Consider the following 21,843-nt stretch of genomic DNA (forward strand, 5'->3'; position numbering starts at 1 on the left):
AATAAATAAAACACTCGAGTGTTTTTGTGTTTAGTGTTGCTAAAGTTATTACTTTAAAGGTAGGATGTAAATTTTTAAAGAGAGCTGTATTTTTATTGTATAGGATTTTTCAGAGGCATCTCTTCATTTTGGCTACCATATTTTAAAATTCTGTAGAAAAATCCTCAGCCTTCTTTTTATAATATGATTTATAGTAACTTCCAAAGTGTTGCAGTTTTCCTTTCCTGTTTGCAGCTAAGAGAATGTTCACCAGCAGGCCTGAACTTTGGAAGTCTTTGCTAGTGCTGTGTGCTCTGTAACACTGCTAACATAGATGGACATTGCAAGTCCATCTCCATCTCCACTGATGTTGATGCACCAGCTGCAATAATATTTCAAGTCAATCCCTGATTAGTTAGGGGAAGGTCAGCTATTTCTGACTGGCCTCGCCCAGACAGCGACACAGCGAAAGCTCTGCCATCAGTGTCCTAAAATAGAAGGCCCTTTTCATCTGTCAGACTTGAGTCAGCCACATGGAACACAAATTTGGAGACGAGAATTGACTCACAGGGCATTGGGAAGGAGGGCACAGGCAGAAAGTCAAGTGAAGAGAAACTTCTTCAGATATGAGCTGTACTCTCCAAACAGTTTTTTAGTTATTTTCACAATAACTTTTAAAAAAATTGTGCTTCTAATCTTTTAAATAATTAAGGGTTTTTTGTTTGTTGTGTTGTGGTTTTTATTTATTTATTTATTTATTTATTTATTTTAAACTTCAATAATGAAACTGAGTGTGGGGATATTTTTTGGAGGCTTCTTTGCAGCTCTAGGGGTTTTGCTTTTTTTGGTGGCATTTGGAACTGATTATTGGCTTCTTGCTACAGAAATAGGAACTTGTTCAGAAGTACCTGAAAGTGCTGGGGTTAGTATGAGCTTTTTATTTATAATGAGAATTATATATGTTGAGTTCTTGGATGTGTTTATTTTCTAAGAATTTACTTCTGTATGAACTTTAGAATATAGTGATTGTTTTCTAAGAATTTACTTCTGTATGTACTCATTTTGACCTTCTGGAGGCTTACAAGCCCACCTCAAAACCTCTTACAATAATTTGTAATCAGCTCTAAAATGAAATTTTATTTTGTGATACTGCTTTTGCAATATGATGTTTTTTCAAAAGAGGAATAGCAGTTTACAAATGCTATAGCTGACCTAAATTCAGACAGGCTGTGTGTCATTATGATGGTGATGTTTTTTACCTCAGTATCTAATTGAGCTTAATTCTTTCAGCCATTCAAAAATTGTATGATAATGGCTTTCTTTTTTTTTTTTTTGTCCTTCCTCTGTAGGGAGAGAAGGCCACTTTCCATCATGAAGGTTTGTTCTGGAGGTGCTGGTTTAGTGGAAATGTAGGAGATAATAATGCCAGCATGTGGAAATTTTGGTATAGTAAGTAATTTTTTCCTTTTACATTATCTACAGTAGTTTTTCTTCAAAATTGTTGAGGCTTGGTGTGTTTTTTGTTTTTACTTCTATCTTATGAATCATTAGATTTCATATGCCTTCTTTGGGGATCAGGTTCTTCAGCTACCCTAAAATAAATTCTTGACACACACTTGTGTAATCTGTACTATAGGAAACCCCAGGACAAATTGATACAAGTTTAGCTATCAGGTTACACTGTGATTGTTATGGATGCCCTGTTAACCTGAGTCCATTCTTAGCTACACAATCTTTTACCACTTGCTGTTAAACAGTTGGTTTATTTCTGTTAAGTAGGGAACAAAGAGCTTAATGGTTAGCCTGGCCCATGAATTTTTGCTAGCAGAGTTTCTCCATCTCCTCTTAACAGACTACAAGTGGGTTAAGAAGGGAATGGGCAACTCCACAGTGAAAATGGTGTAGGACACACCATCTCCAGAAGAGTTCCTTTATTACATTCACAAGATATATATTCATAAGATAGATAGAATTCCAAGATGAGATAGTGTTTTACAACCAAAAAATAAGAAGTCAAGCAAAACTTCTCTAGTCTTTGACACTCCCTCAGATGTGGGGAGCTCCTTCACCTTATTGCAAAATTTCTATAATCCTTGTGAAAATGTGTCATCAATCAAGTTTGACTTCAATAACCCATATTTTGATAAATATGTTTCTTTGTTTTGGGTGGAAAATGTAATATTCACAGCAGTTGATTTCCTCCTTGCTATTTATTTGGAAAATTATGTGGTCAGGAATCTGAAATTTAGATGGGGTTTAAGTTATAGTCAGCTTTTGTCTTTTGCCAGGAAGAAGTTGATATTTTTAGAATTTAATATAAAGGGTAAAATTACCCTTTTCTGGAGGATATTCATTTCATAGACTAGACAAAATGTTTGATATTTTTGTTGTTCTTTTACAAAAGAAAAAGTAATTGCCTGGATTTTATTTGTTTGGTTGTTTTTTCTGCACATATAATAATGAGAAGAACATAATTAACCCTCAAATGAGAAAGGTACATATGCATGCAAAGGCATACATATGCATCACATATAAATTGCAGTGTGGTTTCAGCAGGTCTCATTTATTGTCCCAGAGTACAAATCTGTGTTGCTCTTTAAGGAATATTCTCGTTTGGATAACAAGGCTTGTATCTCTTACAAACCAAATTCACTGTGAGCTATTGCCTAGGAAAGGACCTGAAATCTTGACCTGTGAAGCTCAGTTTGCTCATTTGAAGAAGAGACACACCATATTGTTAAGGCAGTAAAATATTAATCTTTAGCTATCTTTCATTTTTAGCCAACCAGTCACCTCTAAGAACTGTACTCACGCTTACCTGTCCCCATTTCCTCTTCTCCGAGATGAGCACAACTCAACCTCCTATGACTCTGCAGTCAGTGAGTATTGTTTGGTGCAAATACAATGCCTATAGGTTCAAGAAAACAATTTGGATGCTTCAAAATAAAACAGCCTTATCGCTCCACACAGTTTAATTAACAGAATTTTGGTATTTCATACTTCTCATAAATTTACAACATGCATATTTATGCCACTGTTTAACAAAACACATAAATAAATGCTAAACTTAAAGCATGATGGCAGAATAGAGGTAATTTCTGAAAAAAAAAAAATTAGAAAAACCAGACATTTCCTTTTCAGTGCTTTTTTTCTCCAACATAGTAAGTATCTTCCTGGGGCTGAATGCATTAAACAAGTACTTCTTGTCATGTATTTCAGTAAAACTGTTTTTGTTTTGGTTGGATTTTTTAGATATTTTTGGGAGGTTTTTTTTGTGTTAAATAAATAACCACGTATGGAAGTATATTGCATTTTTACTTTATGAAGAAGGAGGAGCAGAGCCTTGATGCTGTCTAAGTTTATTTAACTGACTCAAGTATACTTCACTGAGAAACTCTTGTACTGTAACAGAGGTACATGTAATTATTTATATACATGTGAAAGATAAGCATTAATAGTAAACTTTATGTTTGAATTATGTTTAGAAAGCTCTGTCTTTACACCACCTAGAAACTACTTAAAAATATCAGGTACATTTAATCAGATTAAGAGCTTTACACAAACATATTTGAAGTAAATAATGTCTGATATCTATTTCATACGACTTTTTAAGCAGCCTGTGATGTGTGCATGCTACATGTCTCTGAGCTTGCTGACTAAGGGACTTAAGTGATCTCTTCCTGTCCTGAAGCTGTAATTATGCTTTTGCTAACCTTGAAATGTCTTTAGAATCCAATCTTTATTCTGCAGACATGAAAAAGAAAATAAACTAGAATTGTAATTGTTCTGCTAATCTTTAGAAATTATGAACTGTTTGTCCAGGAAGAATTCAGACCTCACCATTCAGAGATCTAATCTGTAACTTCATAGCACATCTAGAACAGTTTATCTTTCCATTTGAAAGTGACAGAGCCATCAGCTTCTAATAGCCTAGACCTAGTTTGCATTCCACCATTCACTCATACATTCACAAAGGTTCCTCAAATTATATTGCATGATTACACAGTAGTGGACAAACAAAGAAAAAGGAAAGGAGAAGGAATATCATCAAAAGTTTAATTAATTTTAGTTAATGTTTGCCAAAAGAACCACTGCTCAAATATAATTTTCCTATCTATATTTCATATTAGGAGATTAAAAGTAGGCAGAACTGTACTGTAGATGCTGGCCCAGGTAGAGCATATTCAGAGCCATTCCTGCTATATAAATAGATACAGTTGGATTGCTTTCGAGCTCATTAAAACTGAAGAGGGTTTGAGGTTTTTTATGCCTACCTTTCATTTTCAGCATCCAAGCTGAGTTATTTACTAGAACAGTTATGATTGCTCAAGAGTCTTTCACAACTTTTTATGAAGAAGGTTATGTCATCATCTCTTCTGTTAGTTCAAAACTTGTTTCTCCTTTAGTCTATTTTAACAATTGTGCCCATGGTATTTGGCAAACAAGTTTTAAAAACCTTGCTTCAACTGCAGTTGCTAAATTAAGAAATACCAGAAGGTTATCCTTTTCTTCTTGGCTCCCAGTGCAGAAAGTGGTTCTCTATAAAGCCAGTGGTAAAAGACTTTGGTCTGGTTTCATGAAGAACAAGATTTCATCTATGATTTGTATATCCAGTTGTCTGCATCTAACACTTTGCATCAGCTAAGCACAGGATAAAAGGGCAATACCAAAAAAATTTAGGTTATTGTCCACTTTTTTGGTTCTGCTACTGTTTCTTGATAAAATATTACCATTTTCACAACTCATTGCTTTCTGGACATATTCTCTTTTGGCAATGATGAAAAGCCCAAATCCCCTCCCCAGGTTTATCATTGCACGTTTAGTGAGTCGATCAAATTCTATTTTAACAAGATACAACAGGATAATAACAAGAATTTTTTTCTGTCATCTTCATTTGCAATTTCATAGAAAAATAAACAGTTGAATACAGAGCTTTAAATTTAATTAGAAAAACCAAACGTATGCTACACATTTTCTAAAAATCTCTAACTTTCTGTTCAGAGTACTACTAGTTTCTGAACAAGTAAAGATATGTGACTTTGTTACAGACTCTTTGGCTTAAGAGACTTTTGGATCTTATCAGAGGAATTTGAATTTAACTTTAGCCCCTTGTGCAGTCCCTGATGTGCAGACAAGAGTGTAGTTTGTGGTTGGAGTGCCATGTCACCATCCAGCTAGAAGAGCTCAGACAAAGATAAGTTGCTGGAGGAACATGAAATCTCTGATGCTTTTTGAGTGCAGTGTCTGAACCAAGTTCTCTCTTGACATAATTCCTTTGGCTTTAGTAGGAATTTGGCTCAGAGCTTTTCTGGGCCAGAATTCAAAACGGGCTCACCTATCCCCCCTTAGTTTATTTAGATCTTTTTGTGTGTTGAGTTTGCTTTTGTGTCATAGTTCCCAAAAATCTCAAAGCATTGAGGACAGGGAACTCTAGTGTTTCAGTATGCCTTATGAAGCTTTAGAACAGGCTCTGTTCATTCTGATGTACAAACCTTGACTATGAGCTCTTGGTGTCAAGGACTAAAGTCTTAGATGGAAATGTAAGACAGAAAAGCCTATAGGGGTGCTTATGTTGGAGTTTTGAATGCATGCTTTAATGGATCAGTTATCTTTTGATCATTACTGTTAATGCATGGTCTCCTCCAAAGGGTTAGATAGCACTGCTTTGAAATTGCAGTTTGCTATATATTTTAATCATGGTTCTAATTTTTTTGCATGCATTGGTTTTGTTAAATGTCTTGACAGAGTGGGGAGGATTTCCCCTAGCTGTTGTGTAAGGTGTTGTCAAAATCTATGTGATCCATAGTTAATGGTTAATGTACTTTAAGAAATTTGTAGGACATGTCATTTATCTTAACCTGAAACAGGAACTAAATTAGCTCAGGAGAAGCCTGACTCTAGTGAGTTTCTGTGATGGTACAGAGGTTTAGAATGACAAACTTTTATAGTGTGCATCTCTTAAGTAGACTTAGCATCTCACTGTGTTGCTAGCAGATTCATTTTTATGATGATTCATATGTATAAGTGCAATAAACTACAACCTAAGAATAAAAATAAATTAGACTACCCAGTAGAAATACCACAGCATCAGCCTATATATTTTAAAATAAACATATATTTGCATAATTATAAACAGATTAGTTGCTCCATCAGGCTATTCTGAAAATATAATAGTATAGTGCTTTAATATGAATTCATTGCTAGCTAGATTCATGCATAATATCATGTCATTAGATTACTTAACACTGTTGTTCAAGGGCTATCACACTTTCCTAAACTTTCTTTTACTATAGGACAATACCAGGCCTGTTTTTGAAAAATGTGCAAAGTTCTTACTCATGGAAATAGTCCTGCTGGCCATAGTGAGATTATTCCAATAAAAAGAAGTGAAAAATCTAACATTTACTCACTAATTCATTATTTTATTTTTGAGGGGATTTTTTCAACTTGATTGGAAATAAACAATAGTTCCCTAACTGTTGTAAATCATCCCAACACCTTTTGAAGCTGAAGTAGAAGCATTTTAATGGGGCAGCACTGGCACATTTGTTTAATATCTGACTTTTTTTCCTCACTATTAGTATCCTATTTTGTCCAGTACTGGCCACATTGGCAGCATTTGAAGTAATGCCTAATGGATAATACACAATGTTTATAGGGCTGAAGCAAAAATCTGATTCAGCAACTGTTAAATCTAAAATGATGAGATCAAATTTATTGGCAGGTTTGTTAATGGGTTGAAATTTACCTAAAGTAACCTGTAAAATATCAGCAATGAAATAAAAGTTGTGCAAGTGAGATGTTAGCAGTAGTCTATTTCTAAAGGAAGAAATGCTCTTATGTAATAGACATGTAATTGTCCATGAGAGATTGCAATGCAGTAGATTTGTAAGTGTGATCTCTGTAGTCCCCCAAGCAGCAATAAAGTAAGAAGCATTTTAAAAAGCAGTGCATCCGTCGTGTGAATATTGTAGTTGTTTTACTGTTCAAGTTATTTTTTTTGGGGAAAAAAGAAATTACTAAGGGATAGTAAAGGGTGCTGAATGAAGCTGAGAAAAGTCTTGCAAGGTTTACTGTGTTGCTAGGTGTGTCTCCTGTGCTGCTGCTGAGATAGGTGATTTCATTGACAGTTGTTTATCTGCAGAGAAGATAATTCTGCTTGAGAGCTGTTCAGGCACTGTGTCTTTCACTGTATTGGCTCTGTCAAAAGCATTTCAATATCTCTTATATTGAATAGAGAGGTAAAAAAACCAGACATCCTAAAGTACAGTCCACTGTCAGATCACAGGAAACGTTCCCTATCAGATGTGAGTTTGTCTGATAATTCAAGGAAACTTTTCCAAGTTATTTTGCCTACCCCTGGAAATTTTCATGTGGCATTGTATTAACAAATCTTTCAAAAGGCTTTTAATCCTTATAGCACTTATTAATTCCTATTGATGTTAAATTTAAGTGGCTTGGGTTTTTATGGCAGACCACAGTACTTGTATGGACTGATGGCTGTGTTTTGAAAACACTTTAAGTCAGCAAGGGCAGTGAAATACTTGGATGCTTTCATGATACTGATATTAACATCTCCAATTGTAGAAGGGTGTTGCTTTGTGACATTAGCTAGGCTGTTCCTGATTAACTATTATGGAGCTCCAGAGTTGTCCATGACTGCTGCATGTGTGTGTTGTAGGTGACACAGCTCTGTGACTTTCCAAATGTATTATTGCTTCTCTTTCATATCATGCATCAGTAACATCTTAAAATATTAATCTAGAACTTCAGTTTGTAGTCAATGCTGGGATCTACTACACTAGAAAAGAAGGCTTTTGGTAATTTTCACCCATTTATCCAAAATTTGTTTCCTTGCACAAACCCAGAAACTTCTAGTTTTCAAGTAATGCAAAAGTCTCTGGGGGGACCTAAATTAGGATCTTTAGATAGAAAAACAAGTAGCAGGAGAAAACCACAGGTCATGCAGTTTTGAAGGAATATAATGTTCCTGTACAGCCCTGATGGTGCAGTTGTGTGTACTCCTGTTTTCCTCTAAGTCTTTTTTATTTTTAGGCCTGCCTGTCATTTCCAAGGCAAATGTACTCAACAAAGGGGCAGCTCACCAAGATGAGTTATAAAACCTTCTGTTTAGCACTCTTGCAACACAGAGCAACGGTATCTAGGGTTTAAACACTGCAGATATGTTTACTTTGCACTCTGCAATAGTGCTTGTACTTTATTTCTTCTGTTGTAGGAAACACTTGGAATAATGCATGTATTTGAGGTGGGTAACCAGGATATCTGTGAAGTATCTGGAAGGGACAAGGGTACTCCTTGTCATCTGGACCAGAACATGGACTATCCTATGAAATACCTCAGTGAGACCTGAAACTGTGCAAGCTTCTGTTAACACTGTGTAGAGACACTTTGTGTGGGTTCACTGAATTATTGTTTCTTGAAAAGACTGTTTGGATCACAGAGTCAGCCCTTTTCTTGGGATGTAAAGAAGAATAATTCAAAGCAGCATCTTCTGTTGCATTTTATCTATCATTGTGTGTCTCAGCCTCAGAGCAGCAAAGTCTTTGACTTGAAGAGTAATTTCATTCTTAGGAAGATTTAATTTTAACCAGCCCTTTTGTGTTCATCTATAGATGACAGCTAAGCTAAATGACAGCAGTAGGCCTTAGCTGTAATTTTGAATTAGCCCTGTAGAAATTGATCTTGCCCATCTAGGCAGAGAAGATGGGACATGTGATCTAAGCAAAAATGGTCAGATTATAAAATAAGTGAAGCCATGTTTGCAAAAAAATTATGGCTTTTTAATTATCTTACAAAATAAGTGCTCATAAGGTGTTTCCTCAGAACTGTGTCACAAATGAACCAAATGACTTTCTGCCTTGCAGATTAGAGGGGGTAGTATTTTGCTTGAAAAGTCACAGATTTGTGAGCAGACTTTGTACCTGTCAGTTACACTCTGTTTTTTAATTGATGTTTAATGACTGAATTAGCCTAATAAACAAGTATTGGGATAATCTGATTTTATGCATGATTCTTTAGAGTAAATGTTTTGGAGAAATAGAATGGAAGCTTCTGTCAGGTGATAGCTAGGTGAAATCAGTATTTCACACATAATACAGAAAATACAGTGTTGGAGCAGAGAAACAGCTTTTCTCTTGTATAGTTACAGAGAGGTTGAAACAAATTTTCATCAGTTACATTTGTACTTCTTTTGTGCTCTGTTTCTAAGAGTATTTGAGCATCAAATCAAGCTTTTCTCATGAAATTTCACTAAAAGCAGACTTCAAAGCTTCCTGTATGATGAGCAGATAATGAAAATGCATGTTAGTTTTGTAATACTGGAGAATCTCGTGTCCTCCTCCATTCATAAATAGAAACACTGCTCCATGACTTAGGTGAATGACCATAATAATATACAAGAAAGCTTTTTTTAAGATTCATTTTGGCCAATGTGTCCTATTATGTGGTATGACTTTGAAGTACCTTGGGCCACCCATGTAAAAGAGTTGGGTGGTTATAGATTGATTTAGTGGTATTAGGCTTTAAATGAGGAAGTAATGTCCCATAGACTTGGAGACTGCAATGAAGCTTATCAAAGTAGCCCCAAGAGTAAAATAATTTGAAATTGCTTCAGAAACCCAAGACTGAAGGACTTGAGAGATTTACCTTTCCAGGTCTCCATTCACTGTCCATTTGCATTAAGTGAATCATTTAACTATGTGTTTAACTTTAAACAGGTGCCTAAATCCCATAAGAGTAAAGTACTTAAAGCAAAACACACATTTAACTGCTTTGCTGAGCCATAGCCTTATTTCTTACCTACTCTTGCAATTTAATTTTTTTTTGTTTATATGAAGTGGAGATTTGGATATGAACCAAACCACAATTTTAACCCTTCTGCCAGGTACTTTAAGACACGTTCATCCTTTTTATGCCCAAATCTGCCGATCAGTGTGGCGGAAAATTATGTCTCTGAATGTTTGCCTGGATTAAAAAGGGTGTTATTTAAAAAGTGTGGCTAATGTAATGTGGTGAGTGTGGTCTAGCTAATACATTTACAAGGCTGATGATGTATACTTTAACTAGTGTTAAGCTGGTCAAGTTAAAAACCGTAGACTTTTGGAATACATTAGTGGGAAACACGAGCTGCTAATGCCTAGTGCGCCTTCAGATTTCAGATGAGAGCAAACCTGAATTATTACTGAATAGCTGTCTCTAACAAGCTGTATGAATTTGAATTTTTCAGGATATGAACCAGTATAATAGTTGCTTGGTTGTGTTTTTCCATAACAGTAAGTAGGTGCTGTCAGATGATAAGTGGCAGTTTCTTTTGTGATACACTTTGCCAGCTGGCTTATGTGCTTTCCCTCAGTTGGGTGGAAATGTTTTTCACTGACTGAATTGTCAGTGCTTCAAGATTTTCAGATCTGACGATGGAGATCTTTACAACTCATAATTTTACTAATGGGTTGTGTTAATGTACCAATTTTTAAATTCATGGGAGAAATTTATGTCACTCTTGTAGCATTTGTAAAATGATGACTTTGTTAAATGGATGTGCAATTAACCAGCTAAAACTAATTGTTAGAAAGACTCTTTTGGCCAGAGTATGTCACAAAACTCTCAGCTCATTTATCACCAGCTGCATCCATTAATTCAGCACTGCTTGGCACTGCCTAACAGGGGCTTCTGAAACATCACATTTTAAATTTAATAAAATACAAAGAGCTTTAGAGCAGAAATAGGCTGGTTTAAGACACTTAGCTGTATTTCAGAAATGCAGTTTACATTTTCTTAGACTCTCCCTGCTTCTAGCTTAAGTTACCTCCTGCTGAATATAGCTATATATAAGGAATATTATCCAGCTGTAAATTGTAAAGAACTTACAGATTGTTATTGGTGATACAGGCTGGGCACTAAGAGTGTCAAGATATTGCAGCTCTCTGCTTCTTCCACACAATTTTGGTAAAATAATTGTATCCTATCAGTCCAATCATTTATCCCAAAGAATCACTGGTATATCTTTGCTGTACCATTTTCTAAAGTGTGTCAGTTTGCTCAGGTTGCTATCTTACAAGGTGTTGCTAAATATTCAGCAGATGGATTTCCTTCACAATAACTTACACACTGTCTTCCATGATCATCAGGTAGTCAAACCTATTTTGATCCACATTATATATATTGTATATGCAAAATAGAATTCATGTTTCATTTTTTAATAAGGCAAGTGATAAGAGAAGGGGAAAGGAAAATCTTTCTTAGCCAGCTTGGGTAAATTCTAAAAAACATTGTATTCTTTTTTTTCCTTCTTCCTTTTCTCCAGTTTATCGAGGTTTCTGGTCAGTTCTTATGCTCCTGGGAGTGCTCACTGTTGTGGTGGCTAGTTTCCTCATCATCTGTGCAGCTCCTTTTGCCAGTCACATTCTATACAAAACAGGAGGAGGCTTTTTCATCATTGCTGGTGGGTATACTGTTTGCTCAGTCAATTATAGAGTAGAAAGGATGAGTTATTTCTTCCATTTTCCTTAACCAAAAATTATATAAATCATGGTTAAAAGAAAGAGAAAACATATGTTTCTATCCTTTGGCTTGTGGAGTGCCTGTCTTGGAGACAATTTTTTGCACAGTTATTTAATAATGAGGCTATTATAAAAGCTGTTTTTGGATTAAGATTTAAAAAAAACCCCATGCATCCAAGACAAATCATGGAATTACACTGCAATTTTAATCTACTTTTTTTTTCAACAGGAAAAGGATGCATGTTTGAGGATGTTGCCTTATAGGATTCTCAAAGGCTTTAGCTAAGGAGAGGCTTTAGCTTCGTCCTTTATCAGTGATGCAAAGAGATGATTACAGTGGACTCTGAAGAAGTTGGGAGACAGAACACATTTACATGACCAATACAGAAAAATGCTTTGGATGTGATAGGACTAAACAAAATAGTTGTCATGTATGAGTAAGTAGGAGCTCTAAACCTCTGTGAATGAAAGATAACAAATAACCAAATTCCCTTTTCCTCATAACCCATGTAGGGTGGAGGATGCCCCCTCCCAGGATCCAGCTGATACTGACAGCTCACTGGCACCTGTTTGCTTCACCTTGGGAGGCTGTGACCATGTCACACTGGTGTGTAAGATACTGTTGGATAGGATGTAAATGATAGTGTGTGCTCCATCACTGCCCTCCTTGGCTTAAAGCCTGGTGAGAGGCAGCCTGTGAGAACATATTGTATTTCAGGGCAGAGCCACCTGTGTCAGGACCACAAGGCCTGGGCTCTCTTTTTGCTTCTCATACTGACCCCCTGACCTTACTTACCCACTGCACCTCTAAGCTCTTCATATGCAGCTAGTGATCATTATTCACTTCAAAAGGACTCTCAGTGAACTGTGGGAAGTATTTTATAATATTTTAGTTGAAGAAAATCCCACATACTTACATTTTATCTCTTGAGAATTACTCCTCCACACTTTAAAAGACATACAAAAAATATTCATGGGCTGACGGAGATTCTAAGGTATTTCAATGCTTTTTGTCACTAATTTGCAGGGCAAGGGCCCATGTGAGTCTTGCTCTTTTTCTGCATTTGTAATGCATGAAAACCTCAGCTGTCACTAGAAAGTAGCAGAAGCTGTTTGAGAGGAAAAGGGCACTTGAAAGATGTGGAACTGGTGGGCAGAGGTGCAAAGAGATGCTTGTGTTCTCCACTCTGGGTCAGTTCATCTGCCCTCATTTAGGTAGGGGAAAGTTGGATCCCCAAGCCTGTGCTTGCCTCCCCTGGCTTCCCTAGGAGGCCTGCAAGAGGCAATAACATTCATTGGCAGTAAAAACAGTAGGTATGTAAGAAGTTCCCCCAGCAGGGGAATCATTTCATACTGAAAGAGGGGCCTAATTGGATCAGATGAATATGCTATGGAGGAACCTACAATTCTCTTTCCTTTACTAAGAGAATCTAGAGAGACTATTTCTTTAGGTATGTGAAGTTAAGTGAGCTTTATTATCCCAGTGTGTGACCTTGGGTCTGTCTGTTTGCCCCTTTCACCCTTTGTCCCTATAGAGCAAATGTTCTTCAAGGGAAATCCTGATTTTTTTACTCTCTCTGTATATGTAGCATGTTTCAACTTCAGAACTGTTCTCAGTAAGGGCTATAGAAAAAAAGCTATGTTATTTTTACTATTGCCATTACTGTTGTTAAAAAGCAAAGGTCTTTAGCAAAATCCTGCTATGATTTGTCAAAAAGTAGTGGTGGCAGAAGAAAATAGGACCCATTCAGCTTTCTCAAGACAGAGCAAGATAAGATAGGATCTGATGCAGAAGAGGTAATGTGCTCTGCTGTGTTCCTGCTGCCCTGATCCCTTCCTTTGCCCATCTCCTTTAGAACTAGAAGGACTGTTCATTACTGCCTGCCAAATCAAAGCAGGGCATGGAAGGAGAGAGTGATGAGAAGTGGTGCATATTTATCACTTCTCAAAGATGTGATCAGGATGCAGCCAGGGTAAGCATCTACTTAAACATGGACCTAATGGGAAAATGAAAAGGTGCAGTGTGACTTAGATTAATGTGATTTAGATTTGGTGAAGTTAGAGCTCTTCTAAGACAGAAACCAGCAGGTTGTTTTGAAGAAAAAAAAAAAAATTATACACATTGTTTTGAAAGAGCCTGAATGTTGTCTTACCACAAAATTCAAGTATGTGTTAAATTGTAGAGAACAGTCTTCTGAGAAGGAAGTTAGACAAGATGTTTGCTCTTTGGAAGTTAGGAAGAAGATAGGGAGATCAGTCATTTTCCTACTTACATATCTTAAAGAAAAGTTAATACTAGTTATTGGACTAGAAATATCTTTATCCTTCTGCAACCTTAACTTACAAATCAGCAGCAGAGAGAAGCTCTCCCTCAACTGAAGAGTACAGCTTGTAGCATGGTCTGCTGTGACATCTTAGGGCTCAGGAAGTAGCTGAAGATATTGGGAATGAGATTCATGCCAACTGTTCAGCCATCTGAAAGCTGTTTTGTATGAACCAACTGCTTAAACTTCTATTGTCAGCAGTAAGAAACACTCAGATGGACAGCTCACCTTCTCTGTGATAAGGCAGACAGGCTTGCCTTTTGGAGGGGCCCATTCAAGGAGCCTAAACAGAAATCCCAAGTGACACAATTAAATTTATGTTGAAAAGGACCTCTTGTGGAAATCAAGTCTGACATTCCATTTAGAGCAGGCTTGTCTTCAAATATAGATCAGGCAGCTCAGAGCCATTTCCAATCAAGTTTTAAAATCTCCAATAACTGATGCTATTAACTTTGTCCCACTTTGACCAACTTCATTGTGAGAAATGTTTTCTTTTTTCCTTGTTTTCACCTGATACTGCCTTTGATGCAGTTTGTGACTATTATGTCTTATTCTGCCAAGTCTGTAGGTCTCTGAAAAGCCTGTCCACATCTTTTCTTTGACTCCATTTAGAAAAATTAGAAAAGACTGTATTCTTCTCTAGACTAAAATTCCCTAGCTCACTCAGCCTCTACTTGTTCTCCACTCTCCTCACCATTTTGGTGGTCATCACCTCAGTTTATCAGTACCTCTGTTTCACTTGGGGTCCCCAAACTGGACACAGCTTACCACCTATGATATCACAAGTGTTGAATAAAGGGTGATAATAGTACTTTCAAATCTGATGACAGTGTTCTTGCTAATGCAGCTCTGTATGAGGTTAATTTTCATTTTTGCCAGACCTGCTTGAATTCTTGTTCACATAAAGAGACCATTCTAGTACTTTGAGGAAATTGTCTATGAGCAGCACCAGATTCTTCTGGGCCCCTTTGCCCTTTATGGCAGCCTTTGCCCTTCAAGGCAGCCTCTCTTGGGAGTTTCCTACCAGTTTTCTGCACAGATTGAAGTGTGTTCTTCTAAGTTCTGGGTCTTACCTTCTGTATTCCTCCTAGGATGTTAACCTTTGCCATTTCATGGCCATTATAACTACAGTTAACACCTCCTATCATTTTCCTGACCCATTTTTCCTTAATTGGGAGTAGCAAAGCTTTGTAACTTTATTAAGCACCTGAGGCCATAGGTGAAACTATAATTGCAATACCTGTAGGGAAAAGTGAGTATTGGTTCAATGATACCACAGTCAGTGACTTGAATGCTGCCTTTGCAGCCTCATCTCCATATCTGCAACCTCAGAGGATGATCCAAGAGCAGCTGTGGTACTGTCATAGGAAAAGAAGGGAAAGCTGCCATAAAATGATCTCTCAGAGCAGCCTTCAATAACATCCATAATTACCTTGTGCCTCTTTCTGCCTGGTGGTGGTGAAAACTGTCCTCTTGTAATGAAGCCAATAAGCAATACCCACAGAGCATTACAGAATCACACCCTGGTGAAGAAACAAGATTAGAAGCATGATTGCTGCTTCCTGCCAAAAGGGCAAAAAAGATGGTACTTTAATTCAATCCTAGATGAGGACAAAAATCTGTTTTCAGAGATGTGTAGCTACTCCTGTAACTTTTGCATGGGACCCTTGTACTTCAGCAAAGAATGCCAACCATTACTTTTAAATAAGGTCACAAGAGGCCAAGGTAGGTGGTAGAATCTGAAACAAGGACAGGAACAGAAAAATGCATTTAATAGAAAAATGTGCACACACACATAGAAGTTTTCCTCAAGTGAGATAAAGAGTTCTAAACTTCCAGGCATAAGTAAAAAGCTCACATCATTCTTTCCAGCACCTGTTGTCTTTGCTTCTGCATAGTAAAAGATTCATGCCATAAACAGCCATTCACCATTGACAAGTGAAAGGCATTTCTACGTGGGAAGAATCAGTAGTAAAGGCCAGCAAACTGCTTCTTGAATTCACAGACATTTCTAAAGGTTCTGTATTCTTTCTCCTCTACAATATGCACAAGTATTTGTTTGAAAGAAATTCAAAAGAATGAATGTGAAAGACAGAAAAGAGTGACCTCAGAGAAGTCCATGTCTTATCACACTGCACAGAGCTGTGTTTCAAACATGTGTGTTTATAAAAAAAAAGCAAAATGGAAAGAAAGAAAGAAAAAGGAGTAAGAGGGAAGTATTTGTTTGTCTTAATCTCTCTCAGACATATTTCATGTTCTAGGAATAATTTCCCCCATCATTCCTGATTCATGCAACTGCTGTTCTATTTCTTATTCACTAAAAGGCAAAGGCAAAAGGACGCCTGCACTCTATGAAAAAGGTCTAAATGCCAAAAATATAGAAATATATCACAGCACACACTGTTTCTAAAAATATTTGCTTCAAGAAATTGTGGATTTTTTTCAGTCTCAGTAATTTTGTCTTGGAGCTTGCCTTTGGCAGTTCACGACATTCACAATAGATCGTCAGTGCAAGACTGAAGGAGATTTCTCAGTATAAATATACATTGAGTAAACTGTCTGAGCTCTTAACTCCTGTGAAATCATAACTCTGTGAAAATTAGACAAAAGGACTGTTAATGAATAAAATACTGATGGAGGCAACAGGACATGGTCAGTTTTTACTTAGCCTGATTATATTGTTCAAGATATTTATTGGACATGCTAAGTAATACATCTATTAATTAGTCTCCATTATCAGGTGATGAGAACCCTTAAATACTTCTTTAGTGTCTTAATTAACTAAGAGGGTTTACATACTCTTCCTTTCTTTTTCTTCCTTTTTAAGGAAGGACATTTATCTCTGCTTGATATACATTTCTTCTTCAAATTTCCATACCCGACAATTTGCCACTCTCAGGTGCAACAGCTTGCTGTGAAATCACACCCAGTGGATGATAGATTCCCTGAAGTTGTTTTACCACTGGCAGCACTGGTTTGCTATTTTGCACCTACATGGTGTTGATTCTAGCTTAATCACTTAGGTGTTGCTTCAGAGTGCCTGAAAAGCAAGGGGTGCTCATTTCTAGTTTAAAGCAACTTTGATGCAGTTTTATTTTGATGACAGATGTTTTTGACTGACTGCTCTACACAACTTTGCTTCTACCCAGGATGCCAGAGGGTTTTCCAGTTGTGCCAGGCCTGGTTATACTTACCTGCTGCTATAATAAGGGAATCACTACCTTTTTGTCATTATTATTATTTTGGACAAAGTTTTTCCCAGTGTAGAGGTTAAATAGAGGAATAGTTTGAAAATGCATGGGCAGAGCCAGTTGAAGAGGTAAATTCCAATGTCCTTAGGGATTTTGCCAGATTATTAATGTATCTTTCCAAATCTTAGGGCTATAATTTTTTTGTTCAAGTTTTGAAACTTTGAACAAAATCCATATATCTAATAACTCAATTTATGAATTTGTTCCTGAATCTTTCTACTTTTTAATCAAAAGTTACTAGCTCTGTTTTGTTCTAATTTTCTTGTGTTGCCTACATTATCTGTTATCATTAGATGTTCTGTTCTAGGAATCTTCTGCTCAATTTGAATTATATTTGAAGAGTCTTCAATTTAATTTCTCATTCTTCATGTCTGGCCCTAAGGCGATCCTTCTCTCTGATTGTTTCAGTGGTTTTATGTTTAATACAGGCACAGTACTAAATTCCATCAAAATTGAGTTTTACTTAGGTAAAATACTTTCAAAATTGAATTTATGCCTCTCAGAGTTGAGTGTTGGGTTTTTTCTTAAACTTTGTTAGGAATTTGAACCTTAGCAATAAATGTAATTCTGGAAGTGTATTTCATAGACATGAAATGTGTCTGTCTCCCTCTTTATTTAGTTTTTCTACTATTATTTCAGCCTCCTAGAAATTGCAGATCCTTTGGGAATGTTCTGATTATGCCTCAGGTTAACTACTTCAGCCCTTTTTTTGTTGGTCCTCAAAAGGTTCTGCTTATAAGGATTGAGCCATGAGCTGTCACCTGTCAGATGTTCAGGATGTGTGTAAAGATATTACATTTTGTCCATAAAGCAGTAACAGGAAGATCACCAGATCACCAAGCTAAGCTGCTGCCTCTAACCTGCCTGGTTTTGTCTGCATCAAGTGAGAGAGTGAGGAGAGCAGCTGCTCCCTGGTAAATGGGCAGAAGGGGTAGGGAAAGGAGGTTGTGAGGCAGCATCTCAGGTTGGGGATGGGGAAAGGTGACCATCAAAGGTTACCAGGACATTTAGATATGGAAGCAAATGCCTGGCCATGGATGCTTACAAAGTTCACTTGTGGGTTTTGTCACATTTGTTCAAGGGTGCATTGCAAGTATTTAGCAAGATAGAGAAGAGACCACAAATAACTTTGACTTACAGCCTGTAGCCTCAAGTTTGGCAGTGAAGAATTCCCAGGACTGTGCACTGACTTGTTTTTTAATGAGGCACCTAAACATTCTGGGACAAAAACGTGATGGGGTGGTGTCTTTCAAATATTTTAATGTTGGAATAGATGGTCCTGCTGCTGTAGCTCTGCTGTGACAGCTGGAGCTCAGGGAGCAAATGGGTACAGGCTGAAGCATGCAAAATATTTAGTCTCGTGCCCATGGTCTTCCTGCAAATCTTCTTCTGGAGCATCTGTTCTGCAGGCTTGCATTTCTCAAGTGTCCACATTCCTCTAAAGTGAAATGAAATATTAGGAATGCAACTGATACTTTGGAAAGCACTTTCTTCTTATATCTCCTTCTGGTGTATGGTAACAAGGAGATTATCAAAGTTTGTAAGGACATGTGCTTCTATTACTATCATGTACAAACAATTCAAAGGCCTTTCAGAGGAGTGGTTGGGAAAAGGCTGTGAATTATGTGGTGGATTAATTTCAGGAAACTGTTGTATCCAATTTGAGGTTATTACTAACAGCCTCCTTCATAGTTATTATTTAATTATTGTTGGGTTTTGTTCGTCTACCAAGAGCTTCTCTTCTATATGTGGATGATTTTGAATTAAATATATTTGAATTTATATGCAAAATATTTGAGTAGAATACTCTGAAGTTTTATATTCCAAACACATCCCTTTTCAGAAGAATAAAGAAGCAAATGCAGAGATGTGAAGATACTAGAAAGATTTCCCACCCCTTTCTATATCTCATCAATAAGACTGATAGAAACAATGCCAGAGTCTGGGAAGCAAAAGTAATTTTTTTTTTCCAGATTTTTCCATTCCATTCCCTTTCCTTCCCCAACCTTGACCCCTGAATTCAAACCAGTAAATACCTGCACCAATTTTGTCATCAAAGTCTGCCTACCAAAACCAGATATCTCCTTTGTCATGGGAGTATTCCTTTCAGTGAAAATCAGGAGCACCATGGTGGTGGTGCTAGGTAGAGGAAGCCAAAGGCAAGAATTAACCAGTGATGGCTGACTGTGCCATGCAGACAGGACCTCAAGCATTGATGGATTTTTAGGTAATACAGTAAATGCACCCAGCATCTGTCTCAAACTCTGTTGTTAAAACCTGGTGTTTCTTTTCCAGGTGTCCTGTTTTCACTGGTAGTCGTGATGTATGTCATCTGGGTCCAGGCCATGGCTGATCTGGAAAACTACACACACATGAAAAAGATGGATTGCCCAGACTTTGCTGTTTATGTGCGTTATGGCTGGTCATTTATGCTGGCTCCTATAGGAGTATTTTTTTCTTTATTAGCAGGAATGCTGTTCTTGTTGGTAGGGCGTGCCATTTATTTACACTCAGACTAGTCAGACCCTGCTGAAGGGAATACAGCAATACCTGAGAATCCTTGTGACAAGTGTAAACTGGAACACAATTTTGTACTTTATTACCGTTATGGCAATCCTAAGTATGCAGGCAGACTTCTGGAATTTCTTCTATTACTTGTTTAAGGGTAAAGGACACAAAATTCAATACAAGAAGAAACCACCTTTAGACCCAACTAGTTGTTTTTAATCCTGTAGAAAACACACTTGTGGTTCTTCATATTTTACTATTAGCAGCATTTTTGTAGGTTAATGAACAGAAGAAGACAAAAATTTTCTGCAAGTAAAACATGAACATGAATTGTCTCAAATCAACATTTTATACATTTATCTTTTAGCATTGACACTGTACATCTGCTTATAGAGAATGGCACAAAGTAGAGGAGAAGGCAAATATTCAAACACAGTAATTCAGTCTACCTCCTCTCCTGTTTTCCAGTACTTGCCTTAGCTTTAATGGCAGCAAACATATCTGCACTTCATAAAAATAGAGTGCAGTTGTTCATGCAGCATCCATAGGAAGAGGACGAGGGAGAAGACAATTGCCATGAATGTGTAAAAGCTTAACTGTTCTATTACCATTTCTCTTTTCTGTATGCATATGAAAGCTGTATACTTATGTATTCTGAAATCCATGTGTTGCATGATTCTGTAAGCCAAAATGCCATAGTACAATCGCTATCTGAAGTTGTGCCAGAATTGTATTTTGAATTATAGCATTAATATTTTAATTAAGTTTTAACCCTTTTATTTTTCAGTGGAACAATTGACTCCTCTAACAAATATTTTCATGGTTGTGTAAAAATAATTTTTTTCTTAAAAAAGGTTTATTATCAAGACAATATCTAGGACATGAAAATGTGTGTCTTATGCAGCCTTCATTTTCCCACATATTAAAAATCTGCATTATAGACCAAATCAAACTTGCCTACTAGGCTTGCTAGGGAAAGCAATGAGCCCAACTAAGGCAGCAGGGGAGATGGATTTGGTTCTGCATTGTAGGAGTGGCTGGTTCTGTGTGTGTGTGTTTGTGTTCATGCACATCTGTGTGGAAGATGGGGTAAGGATGAGACTGTATGCACGGTATGGAAAAGATAGGGTTGAGTTTTAACAATGGTGAAACTTTGGCATTGGGCCCAAATAGAAATTAAATCCATCTGAGAGTGTGCTGGTTTTCACTTTGTAACTCAATGCAGAATAGTTTGGGGCTGATGGGGAAAAGTAAAGGCTGCATGTCGGTTTGTTCTCGTTCATAATGCTTAATTCCACAGCTGTTATGAATACTGAAAGCATTGCTAAAAGGCAGGAAAGGAATGCCCACAGAGAAGATGTGGTGGGCCAGATTGGATGTTACTTCCATTTTGGGAAGTTTTATGATTGGAAGCTTTCCAGCCTTTCCTGCTACTTATTTATTTTTCCCTCATCAAGATTAGTGTTATACATTATAGAACAGGAAGACAACAAGAGTGGGAGGTAGGAAAGCTGGGACTGTGAGGTTTAGAATAATTACCAATTCACAAAAATATTTTTATTGGCAAATAACATAGTGTTTTTAATTACTGTGTCAAAGAGTATGATGGGTGAATTTTAACCAAATATTCATAAGCATATATATATGAACCCCACATAAATGACAGCCATCCGGAGAACATTAGGGTTACACCATAATGCTGTTGGTTAGTCAGGAAATGCTGAAATTAACCTTGCTCGTTGTACATATGGTATTATATTCCTGCCCTTAATTGCACAATCACATACTGTTTCTCAAATAACACATTCTGTTGGAATTTGCCCTCTTTACAGTCTAGGACACTCACTAATAATTGTGAAGGTAAACTCAATAATCAAGAATTATTGACTGGGTACCCCCTCCCAAACCCTGTCTGCTTCTCTGCAGGGGAAAGTCCTTCTCCACAAGAGCTTAGAGGGGGCAATATGTTTGAGCCACTTTCTTGCAGGTTTTGGAAGCTGGAAGAATTGAGAGGTGCCTCAGAGCTGGACCTCTTCCAGCAAACCCAACCATGTGTGCAGCAGCAACTAATAAACTCTGCAAGGATTGAGCCAAAGGCTCCCGTGGCGCCCTTAATTCAGCCCATGTGCATCTTCAGAGCTCTCTCCATTATGCAGCTAAATTAGTTACACTTTTGTGTGTGAGACATCCTCTCTTGGAGGCAACACTTTGGGTCAGACTGTGCATGCAATGGCCATTGAGATCCAAGTGTTTCTGAGGATT

The 21,843-nt window shown here is 37.1% G+C and overlaps 1 protein-coding gene across 1 annotated transcript; it reads left to right on the top strand.

The window, feature by feature from the left end:
* Positions 1-547: 547 nt before the first annotated feature.
* TMEM182 (transmembrane protein 182) lies at positions 548-21,094 on the top strand. Its single transcript, XM_056487970.1, has 5 exons — positions 548-901; positions 1,329-1,432; positions 2,761-2,858; positions 11,303-11,440; positions 19,369-21,094. The coding sequence occupies exons 1-5, from the start codon at positions 761-763 to the stop codon at positions 19,590-19,592; spliced, it is 705 nt and encodes a 234-aa protein (XP_056343945.1). The 5' UTR covers positions 548-760; the 3' UTR covers positions 19,593-21,094.
* The last annotated feature ends 749 nt before the right edge of the window (positions 21,095-21,843 follow it).

The sequence above is a fragment of the Oenanthe melanoleuca genome, chromosome 1 (genome assembly GCF_029582105.1).
Source record: "Oenanthe melanoleuca isolate GR-GAL-2019-014 chromosome 1, OMel1.0, whole genome shotgun sequence".
NCBI classification, from domain to species: Eukaryota; Metazoa; Chordata; class Aves; order Passeriformes; family Muscicapidae; genus Oenanthe; species Oenanthe melanoleuca.

Coding starts and splice junctions, on each gene's coding strand:
- TMEM182 (XM_056487970.1), top strand. CDS start 761: ATGAAACTGAGTGTGGGGATATTTTTTGGAGGCTTCTTTGCAGCTCTA. Junction 1,433..2,760: donor TGGAAATTTTGGTATAGTAA/GTAATTTTTTCC, acceptor TTTCATTTTTAG/CCAACCAGTCACCTCTAAGA. Junction 11,441..19,368: donor AGGCTTTTTCATCATTGCTG/GTGGGTATACTG, acceptor TTTCTTTTCCAG/GTGTCCTGTTTTCACTGGTA.